The sequence below is a fragment of the Periplaneta americana genome, chromosome 7 (assembly GCF_040183065.1).
Source record: "Periplaneta americana isolate PAMFEO1 chromosome 7, P.americana_PAMFEO1_priV1, whole genome shotgun sequence".
Lineage (NCBI taxonomy): Eukaryota > Metazoa > Arthropoda > Insecta > Blattodea > Blattidae > Periplaneta > Periplaneta americana.
Window position 1 is genome coordinate 146,603,058 of NC_091123.1, and position 16,586 is coordinate 146,619,643.

The window sequence follows — 16,586 nt, forward strand, 5'->3', positions numbered from 1 at the left end:
CATGATTCACTGCTGCAACTGACAACCTGAAGTAGGCCTAAACATCGAATATTAGCCCACTACAGTACGGCTTGCAACAGCATGCGACTGCTGCTGTAGTAGGTGCGTTTACCTGTTCAACGTAAACACGTAACATTGTGTCCTGTGTTACGTATTGAAGCTAGACTTACGAAAATTTGCTACAGTGTACTATATACATTCAACTATCTAATCCCTTGATCGTCGGAAAACGGGCGTATAAGGGTATACGCCGTTATTCGGGTGAAGTCCTCAATTACAGTTCAAAATATTTGTTATCAGAAAAAAACAAATGAGCGTGAAACATAGTCTGTTATTCTAAAATTGCACTTGACATGCTTTTAGGATCATCGATTTATTGATTGTTTCAGATTTAACAATAAAATCAAATTATACAACATTTAAAGATTGTCTAGTTATAGGCAGCACTTTCTTAAGAATTTGAAATGGGCAGACCTGTTCAAGAATTGTTGCCATGGCAATTAGGAAATGAATTTTAAATTCTTAAAAAATCCTTTTTTTTTTTTTCTTTTTTTTTTTAGTTTTAAGAGTAAAGAATATTACAAATAGAGAATAAAAAAAATTTTTTTAGTTTTACAAATTAAAAAAAATTGTATTCACATTGACATGTATACTATAATAAAATACAAATAAATTGAATAATTAAAGAAAGAAAATTTCATCTAAATAAGAGGACTCGGGGGAGGATGCAAGAATACTTGTAGCATTACTGCACTGAATGGCGATACCAATGCACTGACGTAGATATTGACTGCTTCGAGGGTCCCCAGAAAGCTGCACTAAACTTCTGCCTATGGTGGAGATGAGAGCTTTGGCTTCACTACACCATGATCCAAACGTTTCAACCGCAAAAGGGACAAAAATATAATTATGTGCAAGATGTTTATATTTATGGTGTTTACTGATAGCGGCACTTTCTGCTGCAGATCCTGGTGTCTTAGAGGTTGAAGACAGATGAGAAGGGACTAGTGTATCCACACATGTGGAATCCCAAATTAAGGATTTGCCTACACACCACGGGACTAGAGTCAGATCATCGGGTCTCTTGCCGTCTGAACGGCTGATCCCGGAAGGTTCTAAGATGGATGGAATCCCTGAGGATGTTAATGCTCTTTTAATGATGTCATTGAGCGATGAATGACGAGAGAGACTCCCCTTACTCATGACACAACTTAAGGCATGGTGGCCATAAGAACCTACAATATTGCCACAGATACATTTATGAATGTGACAGATTTTGCAACCGAGGTGTAAAGCCACGAAAACTTTAAAGGATCTGGTATCCATAAGGGTACCGATGTTAGGGGAAGGAATTGCATGAAGCCAAGATCCTGAAATATTTTGTTGGAGAGCTAAAAAACGAGCACGATCTGTATCTGAAGAAAAAGATGACTGAAGGAACTCCTTAACAAGAGAGATTAGTATTTCATCCCAATTCTTTTGAACCGCTGGAAAAGACGGAGGATCAGAGTTATTGGAAACCTCACCCCATCGAACTAAAGCCTCCTGCACAAAAGGGATCTGAATCGAATCACTGTAAGAGGGAAAAATAGATTTGGTTCGGTCCAAAACCCCATGTGCAGAAGCTAAAAATGCCGGCGTACAAATATCACTCAATTTTGTAATACCTAACCCATCAAATTTAATAGGTAGAGAAGCCTGAATCCAACTGCAATCACTAAGAGAAATATTAAGTAAAATTTCTAAGTAATGACCTATCATATTGTCAGCTTGACAGAGGAAAGATGGAAACAACCATATAGGGATAGTCCGCAAAAAGCAGTTAAATTTTGGAATCAATAAACAGTTCTTACGGAGAAAGTAAGTAAGGTACTGGCACTTCTCTTTTACTTATTGTTGCCAAGTTGCAGCTGTAACTCACGTAAGACTTATAATGGAGACCGCCTATTTAATGCTATTTTTCCTTATCTTGTTGTTCTACGTCTTCAGTTACCATTGTAACTTATGACTTATTTCAATCGTGAATTGCAGAAACCCCACAAGTCACAATTTTTCTAAAATTCAGTTTTTTGTATGGTTGTGGTATTGATACATAGACCTTTCAAGAGGCGTAGAAATGCCACCGTTCTGTGCTTGTACATTTTATTGCTGCAATAAGTTACAGTGAATTGCAGGATCACAATTCCAGGACATGTGGGAATTTTTAGAAACCAAAAAATTTTTCAGTTTACTTTCCTTTATTTTTTTAATTGGTTTAAAGGAATTTGAGGAATTAAATATACAGTATAATACTATAATTTTCCATTTTTGTATGTTTGTTTACTTTTTTCAATTTCTTGCCTTCAAATTACGTTTAAAGTAGTTCATAAGATAAAAAAAAAATTGGCCTTCTCTGTCTTCTTCACTTAGCAATTGTTTCAAAGAAATAAAATAATTGTTACCAGTCATCCCACATGTCTGGCCAATTCAAATTTTTATCCAGAAAATAGTAAAGGAAAACATTCAAGTTCATGTGTGTCAAACATAATTATCTTATTAATATGCTTTAATAAAAGAATAGTCATTTCAAAATACCACATGCTTTTGAAGACAATCGTTTTCGAATATTTCAAAATTTAGCAGAAGAAAGTTATTGTTTCTTCTCTTAGTGCAGTGTTTTACTTTAAGCAATATTATCTCAATATATCCTTACCATGCGTTTATGTACCAATACAAAGGCACTTTTGTTATATCATAGAGGGGGAAAAACATGACATTGAAACCGTCAACAGTCACACGTTTACTCTGGTCAGAAATGTATTTGCTATTAAAGAGCGATTTCTGTTTAGAGATTTTTGCTTGGGCTTGGAAAACCATTCTATTGTCGTGTGGCATTACAAGTTATCTTTGTATCGTATATGAAATGAAGATATTTGACTGTCCCATTAGAAGGTATCCATATAACATTTTCATTTAGAAGTTACAATGGAGGGAGGTTATGATATGGTTGTAAGGAGAAGATTTTAGCCTCAATCTTACTTGTTCTGTATTAAGTGATGATAAGTGCCATGTTAAAAATCATTGAAACAGTTTAGTTAATGATGCTTGGATACCGTGCTAATAGCAAAGCGCAGATCTGACCTAGAACACTATCAATACACAGAGATATACAAATGGGTAATAAAACTTGAAGAGAATATGTGAAAATATTGAACAAGAATAATACCAATACAATCCTTGTGGAACTTCCACAGCTCTTTGTCTTTGAATTGGTGATCTATTAGAAAGCTCTTAATAATGTGTATGAAATAGTGAGGAAGACCAATTTCATGTAATTTTACAAGTAATCTATCTTGCCATACTCTATCGAATGTTTTAGTGATATCTAGGAAAACTGTTGTGGTATACTGCTTTCTTTCAAACTCTTGAATGATTGAGTAATCCATGGCAACTGGTGATTAATAAAATAGTCTACTTGGGACGAAAAACAAATAGATAGATTGGAGTATTGTGATGTATAAATGTGGACATGCGAGATTGGATGACTTTCTCGAAAACTTTTGATAACATAGGAAGCAGACTTATTGGGCTAATAGCTAGAACATTAATGTTAATATTTACTGGGTTTATGAAACACAATAGCCTGATTTCGGCAAATTTCCACATTTTAGGAAAATAACTAATTAATCAATTAAACTAAAGAGATTGTAACTGAATGTGCCATAATTTTCTTAGAAGCATGTTAAGTATGCTAAGCTTACCATTACCACATTTCATAAGAGATCATGCCAGGGTAAATTTTTATTAGGAAGTCGTTGAATAATACAAAAATCTTATGAGGTGTAGTGTAAGAGATTTTGTCCGATATTATTGATTCGTTGGTCTGATTACAAAATTCTTATTCAATTTGAGAAGTAGAGTGATAATTGATAAGAAGCTTAGAATAATTGGGAATGATCAGTGAATGTTCTTAGTGCAATGTAAAAATGTTGCATTTAGATGCTGTGTCCGTGAAAATCTGATACTGTATCTATAAGAATTGCAGGAATATGAGATGATTCCTGGAGGATATGTTTGGTTGATAAAAGTGAAACTGAGGTAATTCGAGCATTGCCATATATATATATTTTTTTCAGGAAAGATGTCTATAGAATTACATATTTGATGGTTATAGATTATTCATGAGAGAATTTGAATGATTTAGTAGAGATTATAAATATGACTTTCTTATATAATTTGGATTTCTCCGTCTCTGATTGAGTGAAAAACCCTGATAAAACTGATATTTAACTCTTGAGGTAAATTTTGGTGAAGTCTGGAAGGCTTAATTAGTCAAATTCACTCTCCTCACCTCCATGCTGGGGCACCCTGAGATCTTTTAAGGTGCGAAAGAGAGAGTGATGTGCGAAAAGCAACGGGAAGCTACCGCATTTACCTTTCCCAAGAGAAACTGCAAACATGGCATGATGAGTCTTTTCAGACGTAAACTATTCCCCATTCGAATGTCCAGGAGGGGGATGCTGGGAAAGGACACTTTATGAAGCAACCCAACAGAGAGAAGAAAAGAAGACTGAGGATCATATGTGGAGACAAAGAGGAAGGCAGAAAATAAGAAAGATTGGAGAAAGCTGGATTTGGAATGAAGCAGAACACTGGATGAATGAATGAATACAGAAGTCTTCATAGAGTTACAATGGGATAAATTTTGTAATGATATAATCAGCACCTGTGTTGGTTCTACATATTGTACTTTGTCATTAAGGCGCATGTGGACCCATGTCCATATTTCACAATGATTTGTTGAGGTAGTACCGGTAGTTTGAGCTGTAGATGATGAAAATTTTTTTATATACCGGTAGCAATTTATTTTAAGCAAATCTGGCTTTCAGGTAGTAGCTCCCTGCAAAGCAGGTTTGAATAATTTCAAGGAAAAATTGTTCTGGGGCCGGGTATCGATCCTGGGACACCGTGACGGTGTCAGATATAGTTCCTGGGGTAGCTCAGTCTGCAGAGCATTCGTGCGCTAAGCGAAGGGTCTTGGGATCGATACCTGGTCCCGGAACAATTTTTCCTTGAAATTATTCAATTTATTTTAACTTTGCTACTCAACACTAGATGGCAGTTGAATGATCTACTTACAAACAATCGACCAACTGAAACATGTTCGATATTCTCGCACTTGCAGATAATCGAGATTGAGTCATTTACTTCACTGCCATCTAGTGTGTGCGAAGAAAAATTTACATTTCTCTTTCGTCAGCCCCACAAGTTGCATTGCCCGCGCTTTTATTCGGTCTATTTAACATCTGCGCGCGCAATCATGAATCAAGCCCCAGTATCGTGTATTCCGAATGCGAAGATGTCAAAAGCCAAGAAAGTTATCGATGAAGCTAAAGAAATCCAGAATCCAGAGCTGGATTTGGCCGATAAAGGGATAGCATCGTTCGAAGAAATGCCAGGATTATGTGAGTATACTCATGATGTCAGGTAAAAGTGTTCTGTGACCAAATTTGGTAACTTGTTTGACTGCCTCCTCCCGCGAGTGATTGAGGGGGCGTGGTTCTATGCATGTTCTGTAGTCTTCAGATTTGATATTTAGCCTATAATATGTTATATGCAATGAAACAATATGATGTTAAATTGTTTCAGTGTTTGCAAATGTGGTTATAATATTCCCACTGTCAAAGTTTATTTTATAGAAGAAAAATGGATAGGCTTACCTTGAATTATTTACATTTCACTACTTGGTGCTAAGAGTCGTACATTAAAATAACTATAGATTTAGTTGGATAATTGTAGGTTTTGCAATAACAAATACCAGTATAGTAACATTATGGTATCTTTTAATTATTGTCCTGGAAAATTGTATGCTAAAAGAAAATGTTTCGATATAACTTACGTATTTCATTTTCCAAGAATATACGACACAAACATTATAGGAATCAGTATAACTTGAACTACACTAGTTTAGGTCTAAATAGATTAGGGCGGATTCGCAGAGCTCGAGAATATGTGCTTGCATGAAAGAAATTAAATTCTGTAATTAGGCCTAATGCTTCGGTAGGCCTATATTGTAGGCTATTAGTCTACTTATTACTGTAAGATAAATTTACGAGGCTACCAGATCATAACTGATGAACTATTAAGTCATTTAAATTACATAACTTCACTGTGCTAATATTTAAATTGTGATGTTATTTTACCAGATTGACTAGTTTCGATGTAATTTCCATCCTCTGAATTGTAGTCATAACAGAAGTGTGGGCTAAGTTGAATTTGAAAAACTCGTGTAGATTTTAAAAGAAATGTCCTTATAATACAATAGCAATATTGATTTTTTGGAAGTTTAAGTTCAATATTTTCCCTGTAGGATTGATCAAAAGGAGGGTCTTAGCGCAGTATTCAAGATTTTGGAAGCCTTCATTTTCAGTGGTGAGGAATGTTATCTGGACTAAAGTTAGTTAAAACTTACTGCTAAACTAGCGCTGAGGTAGTTCCCTTTGTACTCCACTTATACACCTTACAATTCACTTCCGAAATCACCGAAACTACTTCAGCACTAGTTTCTTATCTCAAATGTCTGTTCGTTTTTGTCATAGTGGGATGTATCATACATACATACATACATACATACATACATACATACATACTATATATGTGTGTTTGTTTCGTCTTTTTGTTGCAGTTAATATGCTGAACATAACGAGACTTACCCTGAGTCACAACAAGATTCAAGGTGAGCTTATGAACAACTATCATGTTAGTGAATATAAATTTCATTTGAACATTGCATTATACTAGGTGATTAACTTGCGTCTTCATTATACGAAGTTATGCAATTCCGGCCATTAGTTGTTAATTCCGTAAACACAGTGCCCATAATCTGACCTGAAATATAAAACCTGGCAATAGAGTGTCTGAACAGTAAATTAATATTGAATATCAACCAATCTGCGCTATTGTTCTTGTTGTTGTGGTGGTGGTGGTGGTGGTGGTGACGATGATGATGACGACGACGACGACGACGACTACTACTACTACTACTACTACTACTACTACTACTACTACTACTACTACTACTACTACTACCACTACCACTACCACCACCACCACTACCACCACTACCACCACCACCACCACGACCAGTACCACTACCACTACCACTACCACCACCACCACTACCACTACCACTACCACCCTGGTAGAGGGGCAGAGAAGGCCTGACGGCCTTATCTCTACCAGGTTAAATAAATAAATCTAAATCTAAAATCTAAATCTACCACCACTACCACCACCACTACTACTACCACTACTACTACCACTACTACTACTACTACTACTACTACTACTACTACTACTACCACTACCACTACCACTACCACTACCACCACCACCACCACCACCACCACCACCACGACCACTACCACTACCACTACCACTACCACTACTACTACTACTACTACTACTACTACTACTTACAACTCACCTAAGTAGGTAGTGAAACCAATAATGGTATGGTTGCGAATTGGAGTCTTACACAGTGCATGTTTTATGTTTTTTTTTTTTTTTTCATTTCATTTATTATATTCCATAGATCTTACATTTGCATTGAAGCTTTAAGATGTGAAACAAGTTAAAATTTTGTAAGATTATAATTTTTTACGGAGATGAGATCGAGGACTCGCCATAGACCACCTGGCATCTACCCGACTGCTGGGGAAAACCTCGGAAAAAACCAACCAATCAGACCAAATGGGGATCCAATCAAGCTCAAGTGGAGCTCCGGATTAGCATGCCAGCGAGTCTGCCAACTGAGCTACATGTGCGTGGTTTAATGTGGAAACCACGGAATATTCCAAAGACTTGGATTGTGATCCTACTAATCTGCTATAAATTTCATTGCGCGCTAATTGGAATAAAATTAAGTTGAATGATGTTCAGGAATAACGAATATGTGAACACATGAGCTAGGCTACTTTAAAGACTGCGGAATGTGGAATATTTCATTATCGTGAACGAATTTACATTAGGATTATTAAGAACTGTTTCTATTAATCTAAAGATGCTCCTGATCTTTCCAATCTGCCTGGCTCTTCCCAGACTCTTAGTTAATGCATTCTGCATAAGGAGATGATAGATATGAGAAACAAACCTTATCCATCCTGCTGACATAGTTGCTCCAATTACAGTATTACTTAATATCATCCACTGTGTTCGAAATGTGCAGTCTTTCACGAACTTTTAAAAGAATAAGTCACTGCCATTTGCAAGCCCATTGGGGTCGACATTTGAGGCTTGTCAAGTGCATTGTGCTGAGGAAGTGTTATAAATGCTTTTCAGAATGATGCCAGTGTTTGAACATGTATTATAAAATGGTTATACTTACAAAACTAACAATTTAAATATAAGTAAATATATAAAGAGTGGAATCTTAATAGTTAAGTATATAAATTTGTAGATATGTCACATTAGAGGGTTTTGTTATGGTTGTTTTTAGTGGTACCACCTGGCCTGGCCAATCTGATCAACTTGGAGATTCTGAACCTCTTTAATAACCAGATTGAAGAGCTGCCTACGTCACTATCATCCATGCCGAAGCTGCGCATTCTCAACATTGGGTGAGTAGAATTCGGTGAAATAGCAAATAATTCTTTTAATACAACAGCAGTTACATGGTGAGCATGTCCGCTGGCAACTGTACCTACTGCCTTCATTAATCATGATAGAAAATTCAGCCAAAATAAGAGCAGACTTTGGAGAGAAGGGCTTGCTTATTTTATTGAGCAGAACAGTTTATTATTTTGTGTTGAGATGAAGCATAAGATTTCTCGAAGAGGTGGAATTGCTCATGACAATTTGTGATGCAGGATGAATCGCCTGGCTGTACTGCCACGTGGCTTTGGTGCATTTCCAGTGCTGGAGGTGTTGGATCTGACGTACAACAACCTGGACGAGAGCACCTTGCCCGGAAATTTCTTCATGATGGGTGAGTCCAATAACTGTGTTTTGGTATGATTCCTTTGCTGGCTAGGACTGATGAATATATCGCTGTGTTGCAGAGACTCTGCGTGCCTTGTACCTCGGGGACAATGATTTCGAGTACCTGCCTTCAGAGGTGGGGCATCTGAAGAATCTGCAGATCGTGAGTACCAGGATTAGGTGACAAAATACACTGAGGTGAAAACAGTATTAGTCATTGTAGAAAAGACTTCCTCTTATGACTGAAATTAAATGTATATGCTTTTATTCTAGACAATTAAAATTATGCCCCATAGTAAACAAGTGAGTCCAGAGTTGGAGATATATAGATTGACAAATCGAACTGAAACCCTGACCGAGTTACTACGTGAGCGCTGGCTGTCTTGGGGAGGAGCAAGTGAGAAAGCACTATGCACTGTACTTGCAGGTCCACTCACAGTTTGTCAAACCTTCTAACAAAAAGCATTAAAAGGTTGACTAGTTGCCTGCAATGCTAGCATAATGGAATCTTCCTAGCCGACAGTCGAGGCAGAAATGAAGAATCCGTTATTGTGGTAATACTGGAGAGTGGTTCTTCTATTGGTCGCAATGCCCCCACCCCCCAAAACACACACACACACACAGACACAGAGAAAAGATGCGCTCCTGGAAACAATATTGTACCTTAACACCAACAAACAATCCTTGGAACGCAGTGTCCCGCATGTCGTCTGGAAAGATAAGAAAAATACAACCTTTAACTACTTTAAGGAGGTCCGATGGTTCTGTAACGTCGACTATGGAGGAAACTCTACACTACATGATAGAACACTTTGTTCCAGAAGACGACGAGGAAGAAGATTCCGAATACCACAGAAAAATCAGGGAGGAAAGCAATGGATCGATAGAAACTCAGAATGACAGAGACTTCACTCAACAGGAAATAAAATTAATCTTAGTAAGGATGGACACTCGGAAAGCACCAGGAGAAGATGGTTTAACTAGTAATATATTGCTTCAAGTCTTTGAACTGTTCCCAAGATACTTCACAGCCGTTTATAATGCCTGTTTAAAAAGTGGCAGCTTTCCAAAAAACTGGAAGAGGGCAAAATTAGTTCCCACTGTGAAGCCAGGGAAAGAAGGTACCTCAGAAGTGACGAAATTTCGCCCTATAAGCCTATTGAATACGGGAGGAAAAGTACTGGAAAAACTCCTAATTGATAGAATAATGCATCATTTGTATTCCAAAGGTCTACTCAATGACGGTCAGTATGGTTTCACGCCATATAAAAGTACAGTAGATGCCACGATAGCGGTAAAGGAGTATGTGAAAGAGAGTATGAGCAATGGTCAATACATCATCTTAGTGAGTCTCGATGTCCAAGGAGCTTTCGATGCCGCATGGTGGCCGAGCATTTTGAAAGTGCTGAGAGAATTTGACTGTCCGGCTAATCTGTACAACCTCACCAAAAGCTACTTCAGCCAGAGAAGTGCATTTATTTCGGTAAATAACATTGCAGTGGAAAAACATGTGACAAAAGGCTGTCCTCAAGGATCCTGTTGCAGACCTGGATTTTGGAACATTCAGTATAATTCCGTACTTAATCTCCAATACTCCAGTCACAGTAAAGCTATTGCGTTTGCAGACGATTTGCTGATAATAACAAAGGGTTCAAGCGTGCTGGAAACTGAAAACTTTGCCAATTCAGAGCTACAAAAGATCACAAACTGGGCTAATAACAACAAAATAAGATTTAATGAGGAAAAGTCCAAAGTCATGCTGGTGACACGGCGAAGGCGCAGAGACAAAGCCGCTATCAATATATTCCTCAATAACAAAGAATTGGAACAAGTACAGACAATTGAGTACCTCGGAATCACTATGGATGAAAAATTCAATTTCACTGCACACATTCAGAATATAACAGACAGATCCATGACTTTGATTAACGCCCTATCCAAATCCGCAAAATTAGACTGGGGATTAACCCACGGAGCTCTAAGAATAATATATAAAGGAGCGATTTTGCCCCTGTTGTCTTATGGAGCACCCGTATGGATTGAGGCACTCAACACCACATCATACAGGAAGAAACTCGAAAGAGTACAAAGACTGATGAACATAAAGATTGCAAAAGCATTCCGGACAACATCAACTGAGGCCCTTTGCATCCTTACTGGTTTGACTCCTATAACCATTAAGTTAGAAGAGATAGCTAAAAGCTATACGACAAAAAAAGGATTACTAGACAGTAACATTGAAAGACCTTTGGAACTCAGGGAATGGCCCCATCCAGCAGATTTTCCTGCTGTTACAGACACAAAGCTAAATGAAGATTACGCTTATGAAATCTACACTGACGGAAGTAAATCCACTGAAGGAGTAGGTTCAGGAGTAGCAGTATTTTTCGACGGCGATCTCGTACAACAATCTAAATTCAGACTTCATGGGGAATGCTCAAATAACCAGGCTGAACAGTTCGCAATCCTAAAAGCACTTCATATAGTTAATGATCTACAACTACAGCACAACACCCCTAAGACTGCATCACTGTATTCAGACAGTAAGATCACCCTAGACTCCCTCGAAAACAGCAGGAATCACAATCCATTAATAGAAGACATCAGAAAAAAACTGACTTCCTTAAGAGAAACAGGCTGGAACATAACCTTCAGCTGGGTTAAGGCTCATATAGGGATATTCGGGAACGAGCTTGCCGACCGCCTTGCCAAGAAAGCTACAAGGGAAGACACAATACATTACAGCAAGATCCCCATGAGTGCCGTAACAAAGACTCTGAGAGAAGAAAGCCTTGCGAAGTGGGAATATCAGTGGCAGCAAGCAAGTAACGGAGCGGAAACAAGAAGATATTTTCCACAAGTTTCACAGAGACTAGCACTGAACGTACCTCTTTCAGCTGGACTTACAACCATGCTAACTGGTCATGGAAGAATCAATGCATATTATTATAGATTTCACATTCTACAATACTCAACATGCAGCTGCAATAACGGTGACGAAACGGTAAACCATATTTTACTTGCGTGCACGAAGTACAACACTGCCCGAAACAAATTGGAAAGGCTCATAAATTCCAAAGGAGGAAGGTGGCCACCAAACAGACCTGATCTCATTTCCAAATACTTCAAGGAATATTGTAAATTCATACGAGAGGTAGATTTAGAAAGTAGACAAAGTGTGTAGCAATACGGAAACACAAATATGGACAATAGTAAATATAATTATCAAGACCATATAGAATTATGACACTCAGTCTCATCTCTGATTGTAAGAAAATAGCAATCTTCTAAGCGCAAATAGACATGTAGTATTACTTATGTAATGGAGCATGTTGTTCAGAAAAAAAAAAAAAAAAAAAAAAAAAACACACACACACACACACAGATATTTACGTGGTGATTGGTGACTGAATGACGAGGAGCGAGGGAGAGAGAAGAAAGAAAGAGAGAGATTCCAGAAGTTCGCGTGTTTTGCGGGGTTTCACTTGAAGTTGTCAAACTGTAGTTGTTCTCAGATTCACCAAGTTGGTCTTACTTGTCACTGTTCTCTACAATGTTTTGTTTCAACGGTGGTGTGTTACCACTCACTGATTGTAGTAATAAAACCAAAATGCTGGTAGAACTTACTTCTAACCCCATAAAGTATATAGAGCCCATTGTGAAGCTTTTCTTGAAATTAGAAGTGAAACGCATAAGGAGAGGATAGCTTGTCTCTTTCATTACAACAGATTTTGTTGATATTTTACGTAGATGGAAGTTGATATGCAAAATACAGTTTAGGTAAGTCCACTTTCACAACACTCCACACTCTCAGTTGTAAAGCGAATGTCTGATAATCCCTTGGTGAATCTTTATAAGGCATTAGGTTGTGGAGCCTTCAAAAAAATAGTCTTGGCAGTCCTACAGAAGATGTCCTAGTCTTGCCACATAGAAAAATGTGCTTCAAGTTGTTGATCTGTTGCACTTACAGCATGGGTTATGTTTGTTATAGCTGGTGCTGCGGGAGAATGACCTGGTGGAGCTGCCGAAAGAGGTGGGTGATCTGGCACGCCTGCGTGAGCTGCACATCCAGGGCAACCGTCTGACTGTGCTGCCCCCCGAAATCGGTAATCTTGATTTGGTGAGCAACAAATCAGTCATCAAGATGGAGAACAACCCGTGGGTCACGCCTATTGCTGATCAGCTGCAGGTTGGTGTGTCCCATGTCATGGACTACATCCGCACGGAGACATACAAGTAGTGAGTACCAGTTCAGTATTAGTTCTCTGCAACAACATTGCTGTAAAATCACTGTTACTACTCGTATATTCTTTTAAATTTTAATTATAAAACGTGGAATGTTTTTCCATTGCTTTCAGCAACATGGTATTACAGACAGGATTGTCTTTGTTTGGCATATTTTATAAATGCTAACATGTACAGTAGAACCCCGATTATCCATCACAATATTAACCGATTGTTGGATTATCCGTCTGTCTTTCTCTTGTTTTTTTTTTCTGCAGGAATATTACTGTACATTGTATTAGCACGTTATTTTTCTAGAGTGTTATTACAAGACTTTATTACACAGTATGGTCTACTGTTCAAGTTGTCGTATTGTATAACTTCTGTATAAAAATTCTTCTACAGGTGTCAAAATAAATCTTGTTGTGCTAAGTATCGAAAAAAAAAAGTGTAGGCCTAAAAAAAATTAAGCAGTTTGGGGAAAGAGAAACTGTGACTCATCTCTCATCAGAATACGAGATTGGGGTGTATAAAGTATGTAAATCTACAACACGAGACTTCCATTATTCCTATCTTTCCACAGACAGACACTTTTCCTTAAAAATCCGTCTTTGACAACCAGGACTTACCTAAATTAGTAGACTTCTGATCCACTATCTAGCATGTTAAATACAAGACCATGGAGGAATTTACGAAAATTTCTCATGGTACGGATTATCCGACTTTTTCGATTAACTGTTCAGCCCATCCCCTTCATTACGACGGATAATAGAGGTTCTGCTCTATTTGTAAAATCAAATGGACACATTCCGCTATTCAGTCAGTAAAAGCAGATGCAGACATATGCATTTATTCTTAACACTGAAGACTTAAGCTTCATAAATTCAGCACTGTCAATTTTATCAAACTAGTTGCTATGGTAATCTAGTGGCTAGAGCACTGGACTTAGAATCCTGTGGACCTGGATTCGATTCCCGACATAACCTGATTTATAACTTGTGTTGGGCAAGCCCATGGTCTAGGTAATATAGAGGTTTTCTCTGGGAGTTCTGGCTTCCCTGTGGCATCCCAACAAATCTCCATCATTTCATCACTTGTGTAGCATAGACCAGCCTCCTATAGTGCACCCTGGGCATTGACTATGTCGGTAAATTGACTGGCTTCATATGGGTGAAGGATGATCAGTCAAGTATCCTCCATTAGTAAAAAAAGGGGATGGGGAGTTTTATCAAACTATGTGTTACTTGGAAGATCAGTTGCGTAAAATTCATTGTGGGATGTTTATTTTCTCGCTGATTTGCATTGTGGTGGTTTTATTAAACTGCAGTTTTAAAAAGTATACAATGCATAAATGTATATTATGGAGTTGCAGTCGAAGCATTTGGTCTATATTGCACTTGTACCACAAACATGATAATGTCCAGATAATAGTCTCTTGTCTGTTCTGCCCAACAGTGGGAGAAGTGCTAGTACTGTGTGAGGGAGCAAGGATAGAAGATACAGTAATTTGTCTGAAGAACTAACATCAGTGATGTCTGTTGCAGTGTGTACAACCGCCATGTCTCTGCAGGAGGGCCCCCTCCACCAAAGACCAATGATAAGAGTCGCAAGATCTCCAGAGCTCGCCAACAGAGCTAAGGATGCCTTTGAGATTGCAGTGTGTGTCCTATTAAGTGCCGAATTGACTCGTGAGAGAGGAACTATAGACGAAGGTTTTCTCCCGATAATTAAGTTCATTGCTTCACCCTCATCAGTCCTCATTTCATTCATTCATAGTTTTCTGCCCAAGGGTAGGTCTTTCACTGAAAACCCAGTATTCTCGAATCTTCCCTTATTTTCTGCCTTTCTCTTAAGGTTGATCTATGATAAATCGGAAACGAAAAGCAGGACGAGAATGGGAAGCGGAGGATGTGAATGTAAAGATTTTTTATTCACAATAAACCAAGAACGGACAATGCATATTGAGATATATGTCAATAACGATATGTAAAGTCGAAATTACGCATTCTGATGTTATTTGTGCATAATTGACCATTGCATTCTCTCATGAGTACAAGCCAGCCAACATAAACACAGATTAACCAACTTCAAAATTTATGGCATGGAATATTTAAGAATTCAATTCACGTGGTGATCTGGTCACATATCACATAGCATATATTCAAAGTGATTCTACTGAATTTCTGGATTAGCTACAAGCAATGGATGAAGAAGAAATTATGTCACAGCCTCCTTGCTGCAAAATATACGACGATCAAATAGCTTTTTGATGACAATAGAATGAATTTAATAGGTTGTCATTGGAAACTAGAATGGCAAAGTTAAATGTTCGCCAACCTTCACGTTCTCGTACCCGGTAAGCTTCTCGTTAAGTGTTAATGCTTATATTTAAATACAGGTCTAACAATTTTTCTATACATCTTGATTTTTCTATTCTCGTTTCCATTCCTGGTTTATTGTGAACCAGCCTTTAGGCTCTATATATGTATGAGTTAAATATCTTAATGTTGCCTATCATCTGATATCTTCTTCTGCCTCAAACTTTTCTCCCGTTTACCATTCCTTCGAGTGTATCCTTCAGTAGACAGTTTCTTCTGAGCTAGTGATCCAGCCAATTTCTTTTTCTCTTCCTGATCAATTTCAGCATTATTCTTTCTTCACCCACTTTTATAGTGGAACTTCATTTCTTATTTTCTCTCTCCATTTCATTTCATTGACACTAAACAATTGAGAATCGACTAATCATAAAAAGAACTTGTAAAATAAGTCATGGTTCAGTGAATTTGAGATGTCCATGCTTTGTCCATACTCCCTAAAATATTAGGATGTTATATATTTAATGCAAGAGAATAACTTTGTTGTTCATTCGAGAGCATTACATACATAAATGCATTATATTTAATCCTGAGGGTGCAGATACCTGTGTCAGAAAGGCATGAAAAATAAATGAAAATTAATTTTCGGAAGATGGACGAGGCATGGACATAAAAACATTCACCATAATATAGTCTTGTATTTTGTCTCGAATACAAATGTCTTCCATGACACTAATAATGCCTTACATTGTTAACACAAGTGGCTTCAGGTGGGGCAGAGTGCATTCGTGCTCTGCTCCACTTCTGCACGTTTTTGTACTGATGTATTTGTACAGTTGTATTTTAATATTAGTAAATCTATGTGCTTGGTAAATTGGTTTTTATTTTTTTTTTGTCCCTTTACGAAGGATGATCTTCTCAAGCTTTGAGGCCGCAGGAACAACTATTTATTAATCATGGGCACACTCTCAAGATATTTATAATCAAGGCAGGTTAAAGGAGACAATATACAGAACTGTGTGTATAGGCCCACATGTAACACAGCTTATTAACATGTAACATTTAGTAGATGTGACCTTCGGAGAAATC

The 16,586-nt window shown here is 37.7% G+C and overlaps 1 protein-coding gene across 1 annotated transcript; it reads left to right on the forward strand.

The window, feature by feature from the left end:
* Nucleotides 1-5,217: 5,217 nt before the first annotated feature.
* Nucleotides 5,218-16,371, forward strand: ics (ras suppressor protein 1). Its single transcript, XM_069831497.1, has 7 exons — nucleotides 5,218-5,444; nucleotides 6,665-6,715; nucleotides 8,477-8,597; nucleotides 8,847-8,965; nucleotides 9,039-9,121; nucleotides 12,950-13,197; nucleotides 14,727-16,371. The coding sequence occupies exons 1-7, from the start codon at nucleotides 5,300-5,302 to the stop codon at nucleotides 14,818-14,820; spliced, it is 861 nt and encodes a 286-aa protein (XP_069687598.1). The 5' UTR covers nucleotides 5,218-5,299; the 3' UTR covers nucleotides 14,821-16,371.
* The last annotated feature ends 215 nt before the right edge of the window (nucleotides 16,372-16,586 follow it).